Genomic DNA, 20835 nt, shown 5'->3' with positions numbered 1-20835 from the left:
AGGCTATGTTACCAATGAAGCCACAAGGCTGACAGTTTTCATTGTGGGAAAATTTAAACTATGTATTGTTTTTTGAAATAAACATGGATTATTCAGGTTTTCTATTTCTTCTGGGTCAGTTTTGTTAAGTTGTAAATAGTCCTTTTTATAAATGTTTCTGTTCCATCTTTTATATTCTCAAATTTATTCACATGCAGTTGTTTATTAAATACTTTTCTGAGGGGAAAGTGTAGGATTTAGAGTAATCCTCCCTTTTTTATTTCCAACATTGGTATTTATAATATTCTTTTCAAATATCCAATTTAGCAGTTGGGCACTGTGGCGCATGCCTGTAATCCCAGCAACTTCTGAGGCTGAGGCAGGAGATTCCAAATTCAAGGCTAGCCTCAACAATTTAGCAAGACCATCTAGAAATTTAAAAAAAAAAAAAAAAAGGCTGGGGATATGGCTCAGTGGTTAAGTGCTGCTGGGTGCAATCCCTGGTACCAAAAAAGAAAAAAAAAATAAGTTATGGTCCTTTTAATCCAGTCTACTGGACTTTTGTTCTTAGGTCATTGATTTCTTTACTTATTTACATTCCACACTTCCTTCTTCTTTCTTTTTTTTTTTTTTTTTTCAATTTTAACTTTTTTCGCACTAGGGGATTGCACTCAGAAGCACTTTAACAATGAAATACATGCCCAACCTTTTTTGTTTTTCTATTTTGAAGCAGGGTCTTCCTAAGTTGCTCAGGGTCTCACTAAATTGCCCAGGCTGACCTTGTACTTGCTATCGTCCTACCTCAACCTCCCAAGTCACTGGGATTACAGGCTTGCACGGCCACTCCCTGCTCCGCTACTTTCTTTAGGCTTAATGAGCACTTCTTTTTTTCTAATTTATTGAGAGGAATGTGTTTTATAATAATACATGCTTTTGTTCTTTTCCTCCAGTATTGGAGATTAAACCTAGGGCACTCTAGTCCTGAGCTACATTAACAGCCCTTTTATTAAAAACTATGGGACAGGGTCTCACTAAGTTGCTGAGTCTGGCCTCAAACTTAAGATCTTCCTGCCTCAGCCTCCCAAGTAGCTGGGATTATAGGTGTATGTCACTGCACCTATCTCTGTTATTCTTTTAACTGTTCTGTGGCAGAATACCTTAAATTTTTATTTGAAAATAGCTTAAGTGGGAAATTAATCCCAATCTAAAATTTAGTGATCAAGTTCTTTTTTTAACTTTTTTCAGTTGTAAATGGACAAAATACCTTTATTTTGTTTATTTATTTTTATGTGGTGCTGAGGATCGAACCCAGAGCCTCACACATGTGAGGCAAGTGCTCTACCGCTGAGCCACAACCCCAACCCCAGTAATCAAATTCTTAATCAAATTGTGAGGATAAAAATAAAGACATTTAGGCTGGGGCTGAAATGGGAAATTATTCCCACTTGTGTTGCTGGGTGGGGGGAGTTGCTGGATGGGGCAATGTAAGAGTAAACCCTCATCTTCTAGAGGACATCAAGAGATAACTGGAGAGAGGTAAAACACAGCCAGAACAATTTAAATTGGGAGAGAAGGGAGTGGGAAGGTGTGAGGAAGGCTGCTGTTACTTTCTCTTATAAAGAATGGTAGCACATTTTAATCTTTTTCAATTGTCTCTAAATAGTATTTCCAGAAAAATAAAATTAAAATAAGAAATACTATGAAAATAAAAGAGAGAATCCCAGGGGCTAAAAAAATCACTTTTAGCTTCAAAATTGCATAATTAATTACTGGAATAATTATCTCTTAAACCAAGAGGAAGCATATATGTAGCTCACATCAGTAACCATTATTAACATTTAGTGCCAAATTCTTCCCAAGATTCAGATTATCTGTAATTTAGTATAGGGTACATGCAAAACTGCCTCCCCAAGCCAGAACCTGCAAATCAAATATTTCCCTTTTGTCAACTTAGACTGAGTTTACATTAATGTAACTGATATGCAATTTTTCAGGATACATATAAAGTAATTTTGGTCAGTTGGGAAACATAGAATTATTATCTTATCTTTTTAATTTTAATTTTTATAGGACTAGGGATTGAACCTAGGGGTGCTCTAGCACTGAGCTGTATCCCAGCCCTTCACACTTTTAAATTTTGAGAAAGGGTTTCACTAAATTACCAAATTGATTTGACTTGCAATCTTCTTGTCTCAAGCTGGGATTATAGGTGAGTGCCACCGCATCTGGCTATTCCTTTATCTTTTATGAGCTAACAGCTGATTATGCAGTTAAGGACTTAATCAAAAGGACAGGTATGATTTATATGAAGGAAATTACCTGAAGAAAAGTCATGAAGAACTGCACCAGGTCCATAAAGTTGATGTGTTAAGAGAAGGCAATCTATGGCAGAAAAAGAGGTGGCAGATTAATTGGCTACAAAATAGCACCATTGATTCGCCCTCCTCATTTCAAGAGTTGAACTGAAAGACAGATTTTTACATTTTAAAGAAGTTAATGAAAAAAATTTTTCACTTAGGGCAAGGTCCTTCATCCTTTACTTTCTTTCCCTGTTGAGTTGTAAACCCAAGAGTCATATTCTAAGGGGCTGGAGTTGTGGCTCAATGGTAGGGTGCTCACCTGTCACACATGAGGCACTGAGTCTGATCCTCAGTACCACATAAAAATAAAATAAAGATATTGTGTCCACCTACTACTAAAAATAATAAATATTTAAAAAATGATATTCTAAGGCTTCCACACAACCTCCTGAAGCCTCCTCTGCACTGTGCACTGGATCTGAAGTTCCTTCAGTCTGCCGCCTCAGATTCCTATCCTGAAACCCCATTGGTGACACTGAAACCCCAGTGACAGGCAAATTGATCTGCTGCTCCTCCCTTGGACACAATGTTCTTTTCTGTTCTCTTGGTTCCATCCCAGTACTAACCCTTGGATCTACCTTAGGTGGGCAGGGTCTGTTTGAGCCCTTATTCCTTCAATATTTATGTACCCAATGTGTACTCACCTCAAGATACTTTATTTATGAAATTGTCTCAAATTTTTTACATTGCCATCTGACAATTTGTTATCAGTTGGAACTCAAAATAATTTTACTCTATAGTTAACAGTCTTTAGACCCCCCTAAAAAAGCTGTAATATATTTTAAATCATTGGCTGTAAGATACATTGTGATTTCAGCATTTTAGATTACGAAGAAAGGTCTATAATAATAACTGTGACCTTGGAATCACCTACAACATATTTATTATTGGCCAAATGTTAAGGTGTTTTCCCTTCTTTCTTTAGGAAGCCAAGCCCTCTTGGAGAGACAAAGGTACCAGTTTAGTATCTCTCATCTGGAAATGCTTGGGACTAGTATTTCAGATTTTGAATTTTTTTAAAATCTGGGAATATTTGTCTAGACGTTACCAGGTGAACATCCTGAAGATAAAAATTCAAAATACAAAAGGCTCTGAAATCTGAAACTTTTTTTCCTGAAAGTGCTGAAATGGATTGGGGGGATTTTCTGATTGCAAAGGTAGTGAGAACTTCCTATATCACCATCTATTTTAATACAAAGAAGAAAATCTCATTCTTATTTATAAACAACTTACAGCATCATCCTTTTCAACAGTAGGTAGTTACATCCATAGTCTAAGAAACATAAAATCTGTGCTCCCTACATTTCCACAAGCTGATTTCCAACTCAACTTTCACCAAGGTACTTGTTTATGGCATGTTTGCCCCAAGAGCCTCTGGATGTGTCAGACAAATTCCAAGAAACTCAGAAGCCCAGTTAGTCCCAAGGATTTGAGAAAAATACAGTGGATCTGCACTTCCTGCACACTAATTCTGTGCTTAAGTTAAACAAATGTTTTCAGTGTGTTGAATTACTATCCTTGACACCAGCCACCAGAGAGCCTTCCTCCCAGTCCACAGTGGGTCCTCCTGGTCCTTCAGGGCCCAGCCCTATCACTTGTTCCCTCACCCAATACCAATGGGAACTGGCTCACTCTGCTCTAGGATCTCTTGGTGCTTGATTCACTTCCCTTTCAGGGCATGTGACAGTTTACCTTCTGGTTATATTCCACCTTCTATTACGGCTGTGAATTAAAAGATAACAAGATGTCCTGGAGAAGATTCCTCTATTGTTCACTACGAAGACACTGATTCCTGACTTTTTTTTTTTTAAATGGGGATTAAACCTAGAGGCACTGTACTACTGAGCTACATCCCTAGTCTCTTTTTTAAATTTTATTTTGAGACAGGGTCTTGAACTTGGGATCCTTCTGCCTCAGCCTCCTGAGTAGCTGGGATTATAGATATGCACCATCATGCCTGGCAATTCCAGACTTTTGAATTGTTGTAGGAGAAAAATGTAAAGGTCATCTCTCTCATACAAGAACAGAAATACTATTGTATTACAAAAGTACCTTGGTTCCAACTCTGCAGAGCTTGCTGTAGTAGAACCCCTGGCCCCCCACTCCCACTCCTGTATCTGAAGCTGCCCTGGTGTCCAAAGGCCACACTTTGGGAAACTCAGAAATAAGAACTAAAAAAAAAAAATCTCCTCCCATACTTATGCCATTGAACAAAATCTTTAGTTGTTTAGGAACTGCACTGCAAAACTAATCATCCTCACTTGTTTAGGTTAAAACCCTGAAGGGAGGTGAGGGTGGTGGGGAAAGATAGGATAGACGACAGTGTTTCGAAGCAAAAGGACCCATACATGACCTCTGGGAAAGGAAGGTATTGTGGTTTGGATGTGAGGTGTCCCCCGAAAGCTCACATATGAGACAATGCAAGAAGGTTTGGAGAAGAAATGATTGGATTATAGTCTTAGCCTGATCAGTGAATTAAGGATTAACTGAATTGGTAGGGTGTGGCTGGAGGAGGTAGAAATGGGGATGTGGCTTTGGTGTATAAATTTGTATCTGACAAGTGGAGTCTCTCTCTGCTTCTTGGTCACCATGATGTGAGCTGCTTCTCTCTGCCACACACTCCACCATAATGTTCAGCCTCATCTTGAGTCCTGAGAAATGGAGCTGGCCTTCTATGGACTAACACCTCTGACACCGTGAGCTCTCAAATAAACTCTTCCTCCTCTGTAGTTATTCTGGTCAGATCCTTTATTCATAGCAGCACAGAAACTGACTAAAACAGGAGGAAACAGAGGATGCTTTAGCATTTTTAAAGTGCATAGGACGATGGAATGTCTGCATGGTGGGTCTATGGAAGCTCTGGAACCTCAGTGACTATTCTGCATCCATGTCTGTCTGTCATACATGAGTGAGGATGACTTCCCTCAGGACAGTGAGGGCCCAGGGCACTCAGAGCAGCAGCCAACAAATGAAGATCCGATCAGAGGAATATCCCCAAGTCTCAGGGGTCAATGAAGCCCAGAGGTTTTTGTATGTCTCTGAGAGAATGAAATGAGTCTCTATGAAAACTGTGAAGCTCCCTCTGCCACATCATTCCTGCTCTGTGCTTGCTTTCCTGAATTTTCTTCCAGCCATTCCCTTTCACCATTCTGTAGAATTCCTTTTCCATTTTATCACGTTTATTACATATTTTAAAAATCATCAGGGAACCACTTATACTTGGTTGAAATATCAAAACTACCAAAAGACTCGTCATGAAAAGCAATGGTCCTTGGCCCCTCTCTCCTCTTCTTTCAGCTTGTCTCCAGAGGCCTCCACCTTTATGTTTTCCCAGTTCTTCTAGGAGTTACCTTATTATCACTAAATTTTTATTGTTTTTCTTAACCCATCCATTTTAGGTATCCTTTACTGACTTCCTACTGTAAGAGAAGGCAATTAAAGCCAATGGCCTGTCCCCTCCCTCCATCAGGGCTGATCACTGCTTAGTGCCTCTGTCAGTCAGAACCTGTGTTGTTACTCAGGGTGATGCTGGGGGAAGATGCCAGCAGACAGGAAATGGATAGAACACCTTTATGTGGGAAGAGGATGTGCCTGTTACACACAGCTGCCGGAACAGGAGAAAATACAAACATGACCCACTAGGGGCAGCTTCCCAGGCCTCCCAGCCCTCAGGGAGGAGCCCTGACACTTCTAAGGTGCTGCTGCTTGAGGGTGAAGACAGCTGGCTCCCTGGGAAGCTCCCTCTGCCACCCTCACCAGGGTGGGGGGACAGGCTGAGAGAGAAGGAGCTCTGACCCCATCTTTAACATTCCACAGACTGCCCACCTGTGTCTAAAAACTGTGAAAAAGAACAAAATTCTGATCCCTACCTGACAGCTGTTGTATCAACAACTATGCAATGCCATGACACTGAGAACAGGGAAATAGAAAATACAGTGCTTCCTTTAAGGAAATCTTCACATGGTGAGGAAACCAGTCTATGATGGTGGGCACTGGTGCAGGGCAGTTGCTATAGGGGGTACCTGAAGGTCATCAGGGGATTCTGGGCTTCTACCCAAGAATCCCACTTGAACTTATTGACTCAGGCTTGTCTCCTTCCAACTCACACTCCAGCTGCTGTCACAGGGTTTTTCTAAACACTCATCTATATCACTTCTTGATTTACAACATTTCAATGCCTTCCAGTGGTCTTCACACCACGATCACACCCCTCAGGGAACTGCAGTCTCTTCACGAGGCTCTACCAGCTCTCAGCTCCTTACTCACAAGCACCATCCTTCCTGCTAAGTTTCTGAAAGCAACTGGTCACTCTCTCCCCACCTCAAACACCCCCACTACCTTGCTACAGGTTTCTTAGAAATCAGCTCTGGTGTGGCTTCTCCTCACATAGACTCAGGGCACAGGGAGCGCTGGCTCCCTTCTCATGGCTCCCAGGAATACACAAGCACACTTTTTTTTGGGGGGGAGGGGATGCTACCAGGGATTGAACTCAGTGATACTCAACCACTGAGCCACATCCCCAGCCCTATTTTGTATTTTAGAGACATGATGAAAACCACAAAGCAGGACAAGAACCTTTTAAATGTAGTTTGAAACAAAGAAAAACTCATACGTCACAGGTTAGTTTGAAAGGTATTTCATAACTTTTTACTTCCTAAGACTATTAAAGTTCAGATACTAGTGCCAGGAGTCAGATGACTACATTATCATTGTACAATAAATATCAACAATGAAAGTATATCTCGGGGTAAGCATATTGCTCAGTGATAGAGCACTTGCCTAGTAAGTGCAAGGGCCTGGATTCGATCCCCAGCATTGCACACACACACACACACAAAAAAAAAAAAAGTAAAAAAAAAAAATACCATATATCTGATATTACACAGAATAACCAAAGGTGAAAACAACCCGGATATCCATCAACAGATAAGTGGATAAACAAATGTGCACAGACATACCATGGACTCTCATTCAGCTTTAACAAGAAATAGTGAAGCATCCTAAACAAGAACTTTGAAAAATTATGCTAAGTGAAAGAAGCCAGTCAAGAGGGAGCACACAGTATATCATTTAATTTATATGAAATGTCCAGAATGAGCAAATGAAGAGATGGGAAGAACAGGAGGTAGTTGCCAGAGGAAGGAGACATAGGGAGGGTTTGCTAACAGGCTTCTTCTGGAAGTAATAAAAATGTTCTAAAAGCAACTGTGGTGATGGCTACACAGCTCTGGGAATCTACTAAACCCCACAGAACTATGCACTTTACCTGGAAAAGTTGTATAGGATGTGAATTCTAATTCAATAAAGCTGTTACTTTAAAAAGTGTATTTGAAGGAACAAAAGTCTCACACACCTCTTGGCACAGCCATCTTGTTAGCACCCGGAAGCATCCCTGTAAAATCTAAATGGGCACCCAGTTCTCCTAACAAATCTGGGTTGCCTTCCCTGGTGGACTCTGGCCTCTTAGATGAAATGCTCAGCACGGAGAGGGCTTTAATGTTAGTTCCACTTTACAATAACAACCTCTGTTGCAGAGTGAGTGACGAGCCAGAACTCAGCCCCGCCACCCACCTCCTCACAGCACACACAACGCCTGCCTGTCCCTTCTATGTCTTGAACACCTACCCTTCCACACTGTGGGCACTTCAGAAGCCGCTGAGCCTCTGCTCACTGGGCAAACAACTAAGAAAGTTCTCAGAAAGACCAGGCTGAGGGAAGGGACCTCACCCACAAGAACCACTGGCCAGAAAAGGCACCCCTGGCCCCAACACACCCACCACTTTCCTACACACAGGTCTTTTCAGTCTGAGTATTTGGGGTTTTGAAAAAAAAATTTTAAACTGCATCTACAAAGATTTTATAGTTTGTTCCAACTTCCTTCAGCAGTTATAGGTTTTGATCTGTTCCTAATTATGGAAAGGAACCCCGATCAGTCCAGAGTGAAGGAACTGAAGTTTGGCATTACCATTTATAAAGCACTAATGTTGACATGAATTTCTGAGTCAAGAATTAGATTTCCTTTGCTTTAAAAACTGAGACTCAAAGGCACAAAGTCTTCACCTGCACTGAAAGTCATACTGAAACTGAAGCGAATGACCTAAGCTGCACCACTGAGACATTTCCCCACTCTCTTGCTTAAATAAGTCTCCACATTTTCATGGACTTGGAACTGTTGCTGAGAAGGAGGGAGAGAGAGAGAGGGAATGTGCATGTGAGTGTGTATATGCACGTGCAAATAATTAAGTGCTGTTTTACACCTAGAAAAGCTACAGCTCTGGGGGAAGTAGAGCAATAACAAGCCTCTTGTTGAAAACACAACATGTCCACCCAAAGGACATGGCTCAGTCGTCTACACAGCGCACAGCTAGACTGTCCCCTGTGCAGACAGCCAGCTTCGACTGTACTCTGGCAAGCAGAGAACACATGATGCCAGAGGTCTAGTCACACGGTTTGTAATTACTGCAGTCATTTGAACCAGAGAGCAAAGGACATGTTTCCCGGAGAACTTACCTGCATTTAAGGACAGCTTAGCTGACTCAATGGTGAGCAGCCATCACTTGTTTTCGCAAGTGTGGAAACAGCCCAGCCCAGGGAAGAAGCACCCAAACATGGGAGGAAATCAACATCTCTTTGATTCTTAAACGTAAAATTATTACCTTCCAAAGCAAGTGTGGGGAAGATCTCCTTCTAGAAGGACAGCTCTAACACCATGTCAGGGACTTCAGAGGGTGGAGCAACAGACCACTGGGAGGAAAAAACTAGAGCTGGCATTGGCCACGGCAGGGCTACCTCCACACAAGAGCTGCTTCTGTGCATGAGCCCTCTTTCCCACCGGGGAAAACATCCGTGGCGCAAGACAAGATTTTCACTAAGACTGAAAAATGCTGATCATTTCCAGCTACAACAACACAGCCTGCTGTTCCAGTGGAGCTGGACTATGACGATGTCAGTAAGAAAACAATCTCAACTTTAAACAGGTTAATCAGTCTTCTTACTAGATCCCAAATCAAGGAAGCTACACAAAGATAATCCAACAAATGTGCGTGATCCATAACTCGATAGTGTCATATATTACTGAATTGAAGGTGTATCCGAGGCCTGAGGACATGGCTCAGTTGTAGAGTGTGCTTAGCATGCCTGAGGACCTAGCTTCAATCCTCAGCACAGGAAGGACTGGAAAGGGAAAGGGAAATGAAAAGAGAAAGGCAAAGACAAAGGGAAAGGAAAAGGGAGGAAATTTTACTGATGGAGTGTAGAGCTCAACCTACCTGAGATCAGAGAAGCAGTCTAAAACCCGCTAGTGCTAGTCCAAATGCAGTACAGGGCACGGAGGCTTCAAGAGGTCCCCCCTCCAGATTTCCACCTCTGGGGTACACACCCTGTGTATTCCTGTTCTCCTGTATGGTTGGACCTGACTTAAGCTGATGAGCCATTTAAAAAGAAGGTTTAGAGGTCAGAGCCAGAAGGCATGAGAGAAATCTGAAGGTTTAGCATTCATATTCAGTATTAAGTGTGTATGTGTGTGTGTGTGTGTGTGTGTATTATACATATAAAAATCTTGGGGCTAGGATTGTGGCTCAGCAGTAGAGTGCTCACCTAGCATGCGCAGGGCACTAGGTTCGATCCTCAGTACCACATAAAAATAAATGAATGGAATAAAATATATATATATATTAATCTCAAACTTTTAGTTTTAAATGTTATATAAATGGAAGCATACAATAATGTGAATTTCTAAGATTATTTTCTTCAGGCAGCAAAATATCCTTAGGGTTTATCAAAGTCATTGTGTATCAACAGTTCATTTCTTTTCATGGCTGTATATTATCTTATCCCATAGTGTGTATTATTAGTCCAGTGTGTATGCAGCATAATTTATTGAGCTAATCACCTGTTGAAGGATATTTGGGTTGCCTCCAATTCTTGTCTGTTATGAACAAAGCTGTCAGTTACTGCTGTACTGTTACTACAAACACTGGTGACCAGGTATTTGTGTGACTATTGCTTTTCATTCCTCAGGCATAAATGCCCACGAATACAATTGCTGAATTATCTAGTAAGTACAGACTTAGTTTTTAAAATGCCAAACTATTTTCCAGAGTGACTGGACCATTGTACGTTCCCACCAACATATGAATAAACCATTTTCTTCCAATCCTAGGATTTGGCTTATAGCTATTCTAAATTTTAGCCACTTTGGAAGGTGTATAGTGATACTTCACTGTGGTTTTAAAGTGCATGTCTCTTAATGGTTATGGGGGCTGAACCTCTTTCATGGGGTTGCTATATATCTATCCTCTTGGGTAAAATATCTCTTTGAGATGGTTTACCCATTGGCTTCCTCACTTCCTTCTTTCCATCTCGTTCTCCCTCCTTCCTTCCCTTCTCTCTTTCTTCTCTCTTCCTCCCCACCCTCATTTTTGTGCCACTACAGATCAAACTCAGGGCCTGGCACATGCTTGGTAAATGCTCTATCACTGAGTCACATCCCCAAACCTTGTTTGACTATTTTATAGTTGAACTGTTTTGTTTCTTTGTGGTTGAGTTCCCAGAACTTTAATATTCTAAATACAATTGCTTTGTCAGACACATGATTTGCAAATATTTTTCCCTGTATACAGCTCGTTTATTCACCTTCTTAACAGGATTCCACAAGCAAAATCTTTCAGTTGTGATGTGGTCCTATTAATATATCAGTTTTTCCTTTTATGGATTGTATTTTTGGTGTCAAGCCTAAAAACCTTTTCCAGGCCCTTGGAAACAAAGATCTTGTTTTTTTTTTTTCTAACAGTTTTATAGATTTATGTTTTACATTTAAATCTGTGACTCATATTGAGTTACCTTTTGTATAAAATGTGAGGTTCAGGTTGTTCGAGTGCTCTAGTGCAACTCGTCGAAAGCCCTTCCTTTCTCCATGGAATTGCCTTTGTATCCCTGTTAAAAATCAGCTGGAGGGGCTGGGATTGTGGCTCAAGAGGGAAGAGTTCTCATCTAGCATGCATGAGGCACTGGGTTCGATCCTCAGCACCACATAAAAATAAAATAAAAATATTGTGTCCACCTATAATTAAAAAATAAATATTTAAAAAAATCAGCTGGGACATCTTTATGTGCTTCTGATATTGTACCCCAACAGTAAGTCTTAACATGGGGTACAATGATCCTCACATTTATTTCCTCCTTTCCAAAAGAATTAGAGTTATTCCAGAACATTTGTCTATTACACTTGTCTATATCTACAAAAATATCTTGTGTTTTTTTTTTGAAAGCTTTTTTTTTACTATGGTAAGATATTTTTAACATAAAATTTACCATTTTAACATTTTTTTTTAGAAAGATGATAGACCCAACCTGGTTTTCTCTTAAAATTGGGAGCCATCTCTCCACAAAGCCATGAAAAGATAATTTTGGTTTTACTACAAATTACTGCAAATTCTGAACCTGCTTGGAATGTCTGCCCATGCCTTGAACTCACCCATGCCTGGCTCTCCAACCAGATAGCAGCCCTCTCTGAAACTTTAGTGACGCCTCATAAATCTTGGCTTTCCCTGGCCAGATAACGACCCTCTCTGAGTCTCTAATAACCTTCATAAATTCTGATGTCGGGGGCCAGCAAAAATGTAAACTAGCCTTTGTGTTATGCTCCTCAGAGTTTTGTTATCTGTAACCCTCCTTTGTGTAACTTTCTGGGCTATAAACTGGGCTGCAAGAAAGCTGCAGTGCTGTCTTGTTCCTGCGGTTTTTGTTGGGAGAGGCAGCCTGGCTGGTCGAAATAACAAGCTTGCTTTAATTTAATTTTAATTGGAGTCAGTGGTCTTTTCTTTTCGTCCTGATCTAACAATGGGGTCTTACTAGGTACCCAGGATAGCCTTGAACTCTTAGACTCAAGCTATAATCCTGACTCAACTTCCTGATTAGCTGGGATTAAGGGTGCATGGCTCCATTTTAACCATTTTTAAGTGTATGATTCAGTGGCAATAAGAACAGTCACAATTATGTACAACAAACACTCTTATCTACTTCCAAAGCTTTTTTTTATTACCCCAGATAAAAATTCCATAATAACCCTAAAGCAGTAACTCCCCCTTTTCTGTATTTCCCAAGCCACTGGTAACCTCTAAACTCCTTCCTTTCTATAAGAATTTGTGTATTCTAGATACTTCCTGTAAGGGGAAACATAATATTTTGTCCCCAATGACTGGCTTATTTCACTTAGCATAATGCTTTCCAGGTTCACCCTTGTTATAGCAAGTGTCAGAGTTTCCTTTCCGTTTCTTCTTTCTTTCTTTCTTGTTCCTGGTGCTAAGGGTGTTGTGCATGGTAATCATTTGCTCTACTACTGAGCCACACTCTCAGCCCCTTCATTCCTCTTTCAGGCTAAATAATATTAAATTGAACATATATGCCACATTTTTGTTTATCCATTCATCTGTTGAAGGACACTTGGGTAGTTTACTGCTTTGGGCTATTGGGAATAATGCTGTTACGAACTTGTATACAAAAAAAGCATTATTTAGGCACAGATGTTGCCAAGATTGCATAAGAGAATAGTGTGAACACCGTAAAAAAATTGATATCTAGAAAAAATTACCAAAGTGATTCAAATAGAAAGAGAAAATCTAAAACAGCCTACAGAAGTTGATACAGAACAAAATATCTCCACAAATAAAACACTAGAATCAATTGACCTTATAGGGGGTGGGTATTCATGTAATCCTAATCTGATTTCTCTTCCAGAGATGAGAAAGAACACTCCTCAAGTTATAATTATTAAAAGTTAGTTTTATTTGCACTTGATATCAGAACAATGACATGAACATAAAACCAAAATTATCAGATATTCTCACTCATGAAATTGATGCAAAATTCTAACCAAGATATTAGCAAACTGAACCCAGCTATGTGTAAAGTAAGGAAATTGTACATCATGCCCACATTGGGCTTATGTCAGGAATGTAAATTATTTCCAGGCCCTAGCTCCTGCAACAGGGTGACCTTTGGGTCATGTGCACAAAGAACCCAAGACTTGGAGAGGCCCTACAATTTGCACAGGAGTCACAGGGTGACTGGCAGTGCTGTTCACTGAGAAAGAAAGAGTGACAAGTTGCAGCTAAGAGCATGAGAGCAATTAAGTGTCCAGTGCAGGGAACTTGTAAATATCCCAGTTGAGATGTCTAGCAGCACCCAAGGATCCTGCTGTGCGTCCACCTATAGCTGGGCTGCAGATGGCATGGAGAACCCCAGCACAGACATGGCACAAGTCCTAAAGTGGGATAGAATTACCCAGGGAAGCTGGGCGCAGCAAAGAAAGAAGAGGACCAGTGTTTAAAGAAGAGGACTCCCTAAAGAGGCTGGCCCAAGAAAAGGGAAAGAAAGGAACAGGGAGGCAAGAAGGAAAGTGACTCAAGTCAGACAATGAGAAAGAAAAGGAGCCTAAAGAATTCAGTCACTGGGATGCCGTGTGACAGGGAAGAAGCCAGACTGCTGGGGGATGACAAACGAATAGAGATGAGAAACAGAAATAGGGATTGCGGCCCTTGCTTACAAAAAGACTGGCTGAGGAGAGAAGCAGAGAGTGTGCAGGAGCCAAGGGAGAAGCAGATCAGAGATGGGCACATGTGCAGACCACCGGACAGGAGGGTGGTAAGCAACAGAGAGGGTGGTGAGCAAAAACACAACAGCGTTCCCATCCTCCACATGCCAGAAAGGAAAAGATGAACTGTCCTTCAGTCACAGCCCTAAGGCATGAAGATACAACCACCACAAGTAGCTCCAAACCCATCCTAGGCAACTGCACCACCTGCTTCCAACACTGATAAAGCCCCAGCCCCTGTCCAGCAACCACGCTTCCAGGGCTAAAGGCAAACTATTCCTTCCAAGTCAACCCATCCCTGACCTCCACATTGACCCCAAAATGAAGGAGGCAAGAGCAGGGAGTACTGAGGCCAGGGCTTGGGGAACATGATCATGGAAAGTTCAAATGGGGCCATGAGTGTTGGACAGGAGGGAGGGCCGTGGCCCTCTGAGAGCAGGTGGATGAGGCCACACAGACATGTAGTACCCTTTGGGTCATGTGTACAAAGAACCCAAGACTTGGAGAGGCCCTACAATTTGCACAGGAGCCACCAATCAAATCCACATCCGTCACACTGCAAGGCCTGTGCTCTCATACCCCACCACCCCCTGCCTTCTCCTACAACTAGCTCTCTTGCTTTAAATCCTGATTGCATTTTGGGAAACTTTCCAACATTACTTCCCCCATTCTGGCTCTTGCTGGTTAGAGGTGTGTCTGCTTCCTTTACACTCACATCGTTCATTCCAGAACTGAAATTCTTTGGCCCTGCAGTCTCTTACAAGGCAATTGATTAATGAAGAAATGAATACATAGGGCTGGGGATATAGCTCAGCTGGTAGAGCACTTGCCTTGCATGCACACCACCCTGGGTTCAATCCCAGCACCACCAAAAAAAAAAAAAAAAAGGAAGAAAAGAAATGAATGCATGTATAATCATCAAATGTGCTATGTGCCAACTTGTTTCCAAAAGGGTCTTTAAATGTCTCTCACAAGGGATACATGATGTCCCCAGCACTCCTTTGCCATAGTTCTTACAAATGCAAAGCAATGCTGACCATTTCATTTACCCCACATTCCACATTACTGAATCTAGGCTCCACTGAAGAGATTCCACCGTCTTTGCATGCCTGAGACCAAAAAGCATACCTTACCTGAATTTTGATGGGCCAGGTGAAATTACTGACATACACAAAGAAAGTGACATTTGGGTGGTTTCGAAAATCAAACTTTTCATTAGAGAAGCTGTCTTTGTACTTCTTAATGTTGGTTTTTGAAACAATAGGCATCTGTTCCTCAGGCTGGGCTCCATCTGTCAGGGAGAAATGAAATAAAATAATGGATTTGCAGGAGGCAGAACTTGCCTTGTTAATAAGAATGAACAGCATTATTAAATACTTACAATTTCTTATGAATAGCCTTTAGGAGTTCAGTCTCCCTAAATCTCATAACCCCATTATCCTTATTTACAGACTAAGAAACTAAGGTTCCAAGAAATTAAGTAACTTGCCTCAGGCTGCAAGGAATGCAGCTGGATTTGATTCTTGGGAGGATGAATCACAAGCTTGTGCCTCAAGTCAGAAGGGTTTTACCAGGAACCTCTGTGACTCCCCACCACCACCCCTGAAACTGGGAACACATGGTCAGGAAATTAGAGACACTAGCAGAGTCCTGTTAACATATGCTATCACTCACTCTGCAACGATGCCTTGATTCCTTTGCATTTCCCCCTAACATCTGTGTGGTGATACTCCAGACCCAGGTACCAGAAACACCGGTTTGCCTCTCACTTCCCATCAGGAGTGGCCTCAAATCTCCACAGGGAATTAGGTGCTTAAGTTGCCACTCAGTCCTGCCTTCTGCTACCAGTTACCAGTGTAATTAAGTCCCCCATCCTCCTGTAACTCATTTGTTCCCAGATGGTTTTTCCTCATTCCAGATTCTCCCTCAGCCAGTGTGAATAAAGACTCACAAAATGCACTCTTTTCCATGTTGAGTTAAACTGTGGGACTACAGCCCCGCCTGTCATGTTTTCATTGAGATGGTCACTGAAAATCTTTTAAGCCCTAATAAACCCCCAAATGACAGCAAAGATTATATTCCTATATTATATTATACCAGTCTGATTAGTTTTTGTGTGGTCAAAAACAAGAGTATTGTAACAGCAGAGACGTTGACAAAACTGAGCTACCATTCTGTGACAACTGCCCATGTTCAAGCATTATATTGAGTACTTCCTTTATCATCTCATGTAATTCCTGCAATACTCTACAAGGTGTTTTTACTGTCCCATTTCCTACACAAGGAAAGTGGCTCAGAAAGCTACTTTCAACAGCACAGTGCAAGTAAATAATAGGCAGAATTGAACTCAGCTCCATTTGTCAAGTTATCATGTTATGCAGTGGTAATGTGTCCTAACCACTACATCAGGGTCATCAAATCTTTAGTAAATTATAGTTAAGGCAAACCAGATAGCAACAGCTATGCTTTCAGAGTTTGGTTTAATTCCCAATGTATGGTTCTCTGTACCTACTAAAATCTCATTTTATTTAAACATTTCCATTTCTTGAAACTGAGTCACTGATATTTTTCCCCTCTGAGGCATGGATCTGGATGTTAAGAACAGTGGCAGAGCAGTGACCACTGCAAGGGTGTGAGTGGTGGTGGTGGTGGTGGGGGTGGGCAGGGAGAAGGGGGGAGCCCCCTACTGAGCCTGAGCCATGGTAGGTGATGGTAGCCATCACCTCATTTAATCTACATTGTTCTAGGAGGTAAATGTTGCTATGCTCACTTTACTGATGAACAATCCAGAGAGGGATTTGGACACTTACTCAAGGTCTCATGGATAATACATGTCAAAACTGAGTTTTAAATCCATTTGTCTATCTCCAGAGCCCCTTTTTCCAATTCCTATATTACAGTTCTCTACCCAGAGCCTCCACTCACAGTGTATTTGCTATGTGTGTCTTTACCTGAGAAGCTGGCAGCCCAGGTGATGTTGAGATTGAAGTTTTTGGAGGCATTGATGAACATGTCCAGATCCCTGTTTTGCTGACGAGAGGTGCAAATAAGTAGAAAATTAATTATAATGATAATTCGATTTTACTGCTCTTGATATATATATATTATAACAGAAAATTTTGCAATGTTTCAAGGGAAACTTATGTTTATAGAGGAGTTAGCAACATTTATAACCAATTTTCCTTAATATAAGCAATATAACTCAGATAAAAATCTTATTTTCCTCCCAGCAATATATATAGGATTCAATGCTTTAGCAGATGCCCAACTGCATGGGAAAAGTACCTTTTAAAAAGGCCCTGTTGAGCACAATGATTTATTCTTCTGACTTGAGGTAGAGGAACCAGAGTCCCCAGGATCCTCAGGGCAGCTGTTTCCAAACATTCAGTGTTTTCACTTGCTAGGAAAATATCTGATCCAGAGTTCTAATTTCTATATATTTCCAATTTCTATATATTTCTATCTTGTCCTTCTGGGTATACCATAGGTTATAATATGGTATAAATTTCCTCACAAACCAGAAGTGCTTTTTTTTTTAAAAGCATATATAGTACATGATGGTACACATCTGTAATCCCAGCAATTTGGAAAGCTGAGGTAGGAGGATGGCAAGTTCAAGGTAAACCTAAACAACTTGATGAGAGCCTAAAATAAAAATAAAAAAAGGCTGTGGGTGTAGCTCAAAGTTAGAGCACCTCTAGTTCAATCCCCAGTACCACACACACACTCACAAATTTAAAAAGCAAGATATTGGGACAGGGGATGTAGCTCAGTGGTAGCACATTTGCCTAGCATATGTGAGGTCATGGTTCAATCCTGAGTAACACACACACACACACACAAAGGTATTAACTTTTGAGAATGTTTTATCACCAAAATGGAATATTAAAAACAAATCTTTCATTTTTTTATAAATATGGCACACCATGGACTTCATTCTTTACTTTTTAAAAATATATTAATGTTTATTGATAACAAAGTAATACACACTTCTTCATTGCCATCTTGTTTCCCATGTATAATTTGTTGATTGTGATAGGAATCTAGTGATGGTAAATGGCTTTGTGTTTGTTCATGAGAAGAAACCCCAAGGAGTTTACTAAATAACTTGCCATCATGTTGAGGAAAATTTCCTTAAACTTCATTAAGGACATTGGACTGGGGGTTTAGCTCAGTGGTAGAGCTCAAGCTTAGTAGGAAGAAGACCCTGGGTCCAATCCCCAGCATCAAGAAAAAAGAAAGAAAAGAAATTGAACAGTGTATCTTCATGTTTGGAATGTTCTACTTTTAAATAACATGCTGTGTTGACTCCTGTCTACCAGGATATAATGCCTTTAGACATAATGGGTTTTATAATTATTGACAATAGACATAAATGCATATTTTAAATAGTCATCCTAACCATTTTAAAATGTTTCTGGTCAATGTCTTTTTGGACCAACTAAACTTTTTCTGTTTTACCTACCAATGAGGCTTCAAATCCCTCCAGCAGCAGAAGGTCACCAAATACCTCCTGTGCTGCCCCCTTATGCTTGCATCATGACATTAATTAATTTCAATCGGGTTTTTGTTTGTTTGTGGTACTGGGGATGGAACTCAATAGTGCTCTGCCTTTGAGCTACATCCACAGCCCTTCCTTTGATTTTATTTTTTTTGAGACAGGATCTTGCTAAGTCACTAAGGCTGGCCTTGAGCTTGTGATCCTCCTGCCTCAGCCTCCCATGTAGTTGGGATTACAGGGGTGTACCACTATTCTCACACAGCAATTTCTTTATGGGTGATTTTGAAGCCACTGGTCCCTTCACCAGCTGCCCTTGAATGATGGAACTCCCCTTTCAATCTCTGAATGGAACTGTGGTGGGCTGGCAGGAATATTATGTATGTGTGGTATCAAAGTCAGTCTGTGGATCAGGCCCTGGTAAATCCCATAACACCATTCTTGCCTTTTGGATGAAAAGGAGATAAAATGTAGACTCTTTACATTTTTTTCCTGTGCCTCTAAACATCATCCTCTATGCTCCCCTCTGAGACCACTGCTAAGGCAGTACTTCTACCCATGATGACCAAGAGAAGGAGGCGCACAATTCAAAACAAAGTAGGTTTTAAAAATCTTACTTCCTTAGGAGTGGCCACAAAATTGATGGCTGTGTAATAGCGATCCTCTTCCTGGGAGAGGGTAAAAGTGAACTGATAGCCAATAAGAAGAGTATCTATGGACATAAAGAAAGAAACACGCATTTAAAACTGAAACAAAACAAAAATGAACAGGTATCTGGAGATATCCATTGCATTTCTGATAAATTCAATAGCCAAGAAAGGACTTTGACCCACCTCTACCCAGCTTTTCAAAGGAAACCAAGTCCCTCAGCAGTATCATTTTATTTGAGTTACCCACTAAACTTTCTTCCTGTTTTTTCCTTCTGGTAGTGGGAATTGAACCAGTAGAGCATGGTGATTTACACCTTTGGACCTGTGTCAGAGGAGCCAGACTCCCAGGATCCCCTGGGCAGCTGTTTGTAAACACTTGGAGTTCACATTTACTAGGAAAACATCTGGCTCAGGGCCCCAATTTCTGTTTATCTATAACTATAAATTTCTATTTATTTATAACATAACAATATTTACCAAATTGTATATATTTACCAATATTTATAAATAGAAGAAATAAATAGAAGTAAATATTGTTATGTCACTTTACAGATGAACAATCCAAGGTCCAGAGCAGAGTTTAGATACTTCCTTAAGGTCTTATAGGTACTAAATATTTTTATTTTTGGAGTTAACATAAATCAGCTCTAGAAAGAATGATGCAACTTCATTTGTATTTTAAGGATTCTGTTTTGATCTATATCCCCAACATGAACAAAGAAATCACTCTGTATTGGCTCCTGCTATCTGCTATAAAAACACTGACACAAACATGGCCACATTTAAACTGCTTCAAAAGCTGGGCACAGTAGAGGCAAATGGACAGTAAGTTTGAGGTCAGCCTCAAAAACTTAGCAAGACCCTGTCTCAAAATAAATAGTAAAATAGGCTGAGGTGTAGTTCAGTGGTAAAGTGTCCCTGGGTTCAATCCCAAGTACCAAAAAAAAAAAAAAAAAAAAAAAAAAAAGGCTTCAAATTGTGTTCATAGGCAAAGCCATAAAGTCGGGAGACAATTCCATGGTGATGGCTATGTTGCTACAGTGCTTACCATTCTCAAACCACATTAAATATTAAAGAACAATGGAATTTTGTCAAACTTCTGCTTCTATATATGAGAATTACAAAAACACTTACAATAACATGTTCCTTTGAGAGGGTTTCCCTGGTATCGATTTTCTACCTCACATCTAAGAGAAAAAAAATAAAATTATCTTCTATTACTATTTAATACAGAATCTACCTTCATTTTAAAATCAAGAAGATCCTTTTATTCAGTCAACATGTAGTTTTTGTTGTTTTCTTTCAATAAAGCTTTTAATGAAAAGATAGTAAAATAGTTTCTCATCACTGTACATTTCTGAATGGAGAGATCAGTTGTTGGTGAGTAGCTTTTCTATGACACTGGAGGGCTACATACCTCCAGCTTCAACCTGAATTTATCCAAACCCTAGAGGGAAGTAACTCAATATGATGAATGACAACAGTGGTGACCAGTATAGGGGTGCAATCTTGATGTGCCCCCATCTCTGGGAAGGGTATAAACTAGGTAGGATATAATCCCTCTTCTAGTTCCAATTAAACAAAACAGCCATGACCCCATCCTTTGCTACCCCATCCTTTGCTCCCCCCTCCCCCCGGCTTGAGGTATTTGTGAATAGGTCAAAGCCCAACCTGGGGTCTCTTGGAGAAGAGGGAAAGCAAATGATGGGTGGGGTATAGAGAGGCTCCCCTCAGCACCTGGCCACACAGGTTCAA

At 40.6% G+C, this 20835-nt stretch overlaps 1 protein-coding gene across 1 annotated transcript in view; it reads right to left on the bottom strand.

Annotated features, from left to right (window-relative positions):
• LOC114108547 (attractin-like) overlaps positions 1-20835 on the bottom strand; it is a 90951-nt gene that overhangs the window by 1850 nt on the left and 68266 nt on the right. The window contains exons 21-25 of the mRNA XM_027956188.3: positions 20215-20267; positions 19048-19142; positions 16884-16962; positions 15066-15223; positions 2299-2361 (exon numbers count right to left, since the gene is read on the bottom strand). Of these exons, the coding sequence (XP_027811989.3) occupies positions 2347-2361; positions 15066-15223; positions 16884-16962; positions 19048-19142; positions 20215-20267 (400 nt within the window). The 3' untranslated portion in view covers positions 2299-2346. The remainder of the gene's footprint in view (positions 1-2298; positions 2362-15065; positions 15224-16883; positions 16963-19047; positions 19143-20214; positions 20268-20835) is intronic.

Source organism: Marmota flaviventris, chromosome 2, assembly GCF_047511675.1.
Source record: "Marmota flaviventris isolate mMarFla1 chromosome 2, mMarFla1.hap1, whole genome shotgun sequence".
Classification (NCBI taxonomy): Eukaryota; Metazoa; Chordata; class Mammalia; order Rodentia; family Sciuridae; genus Marmota; species Marmota flaviventris.
Note: the sequence above shows the minus strand (reverse complement) of the source record. Positions and strands in the feature narration are given on the sequence as shown.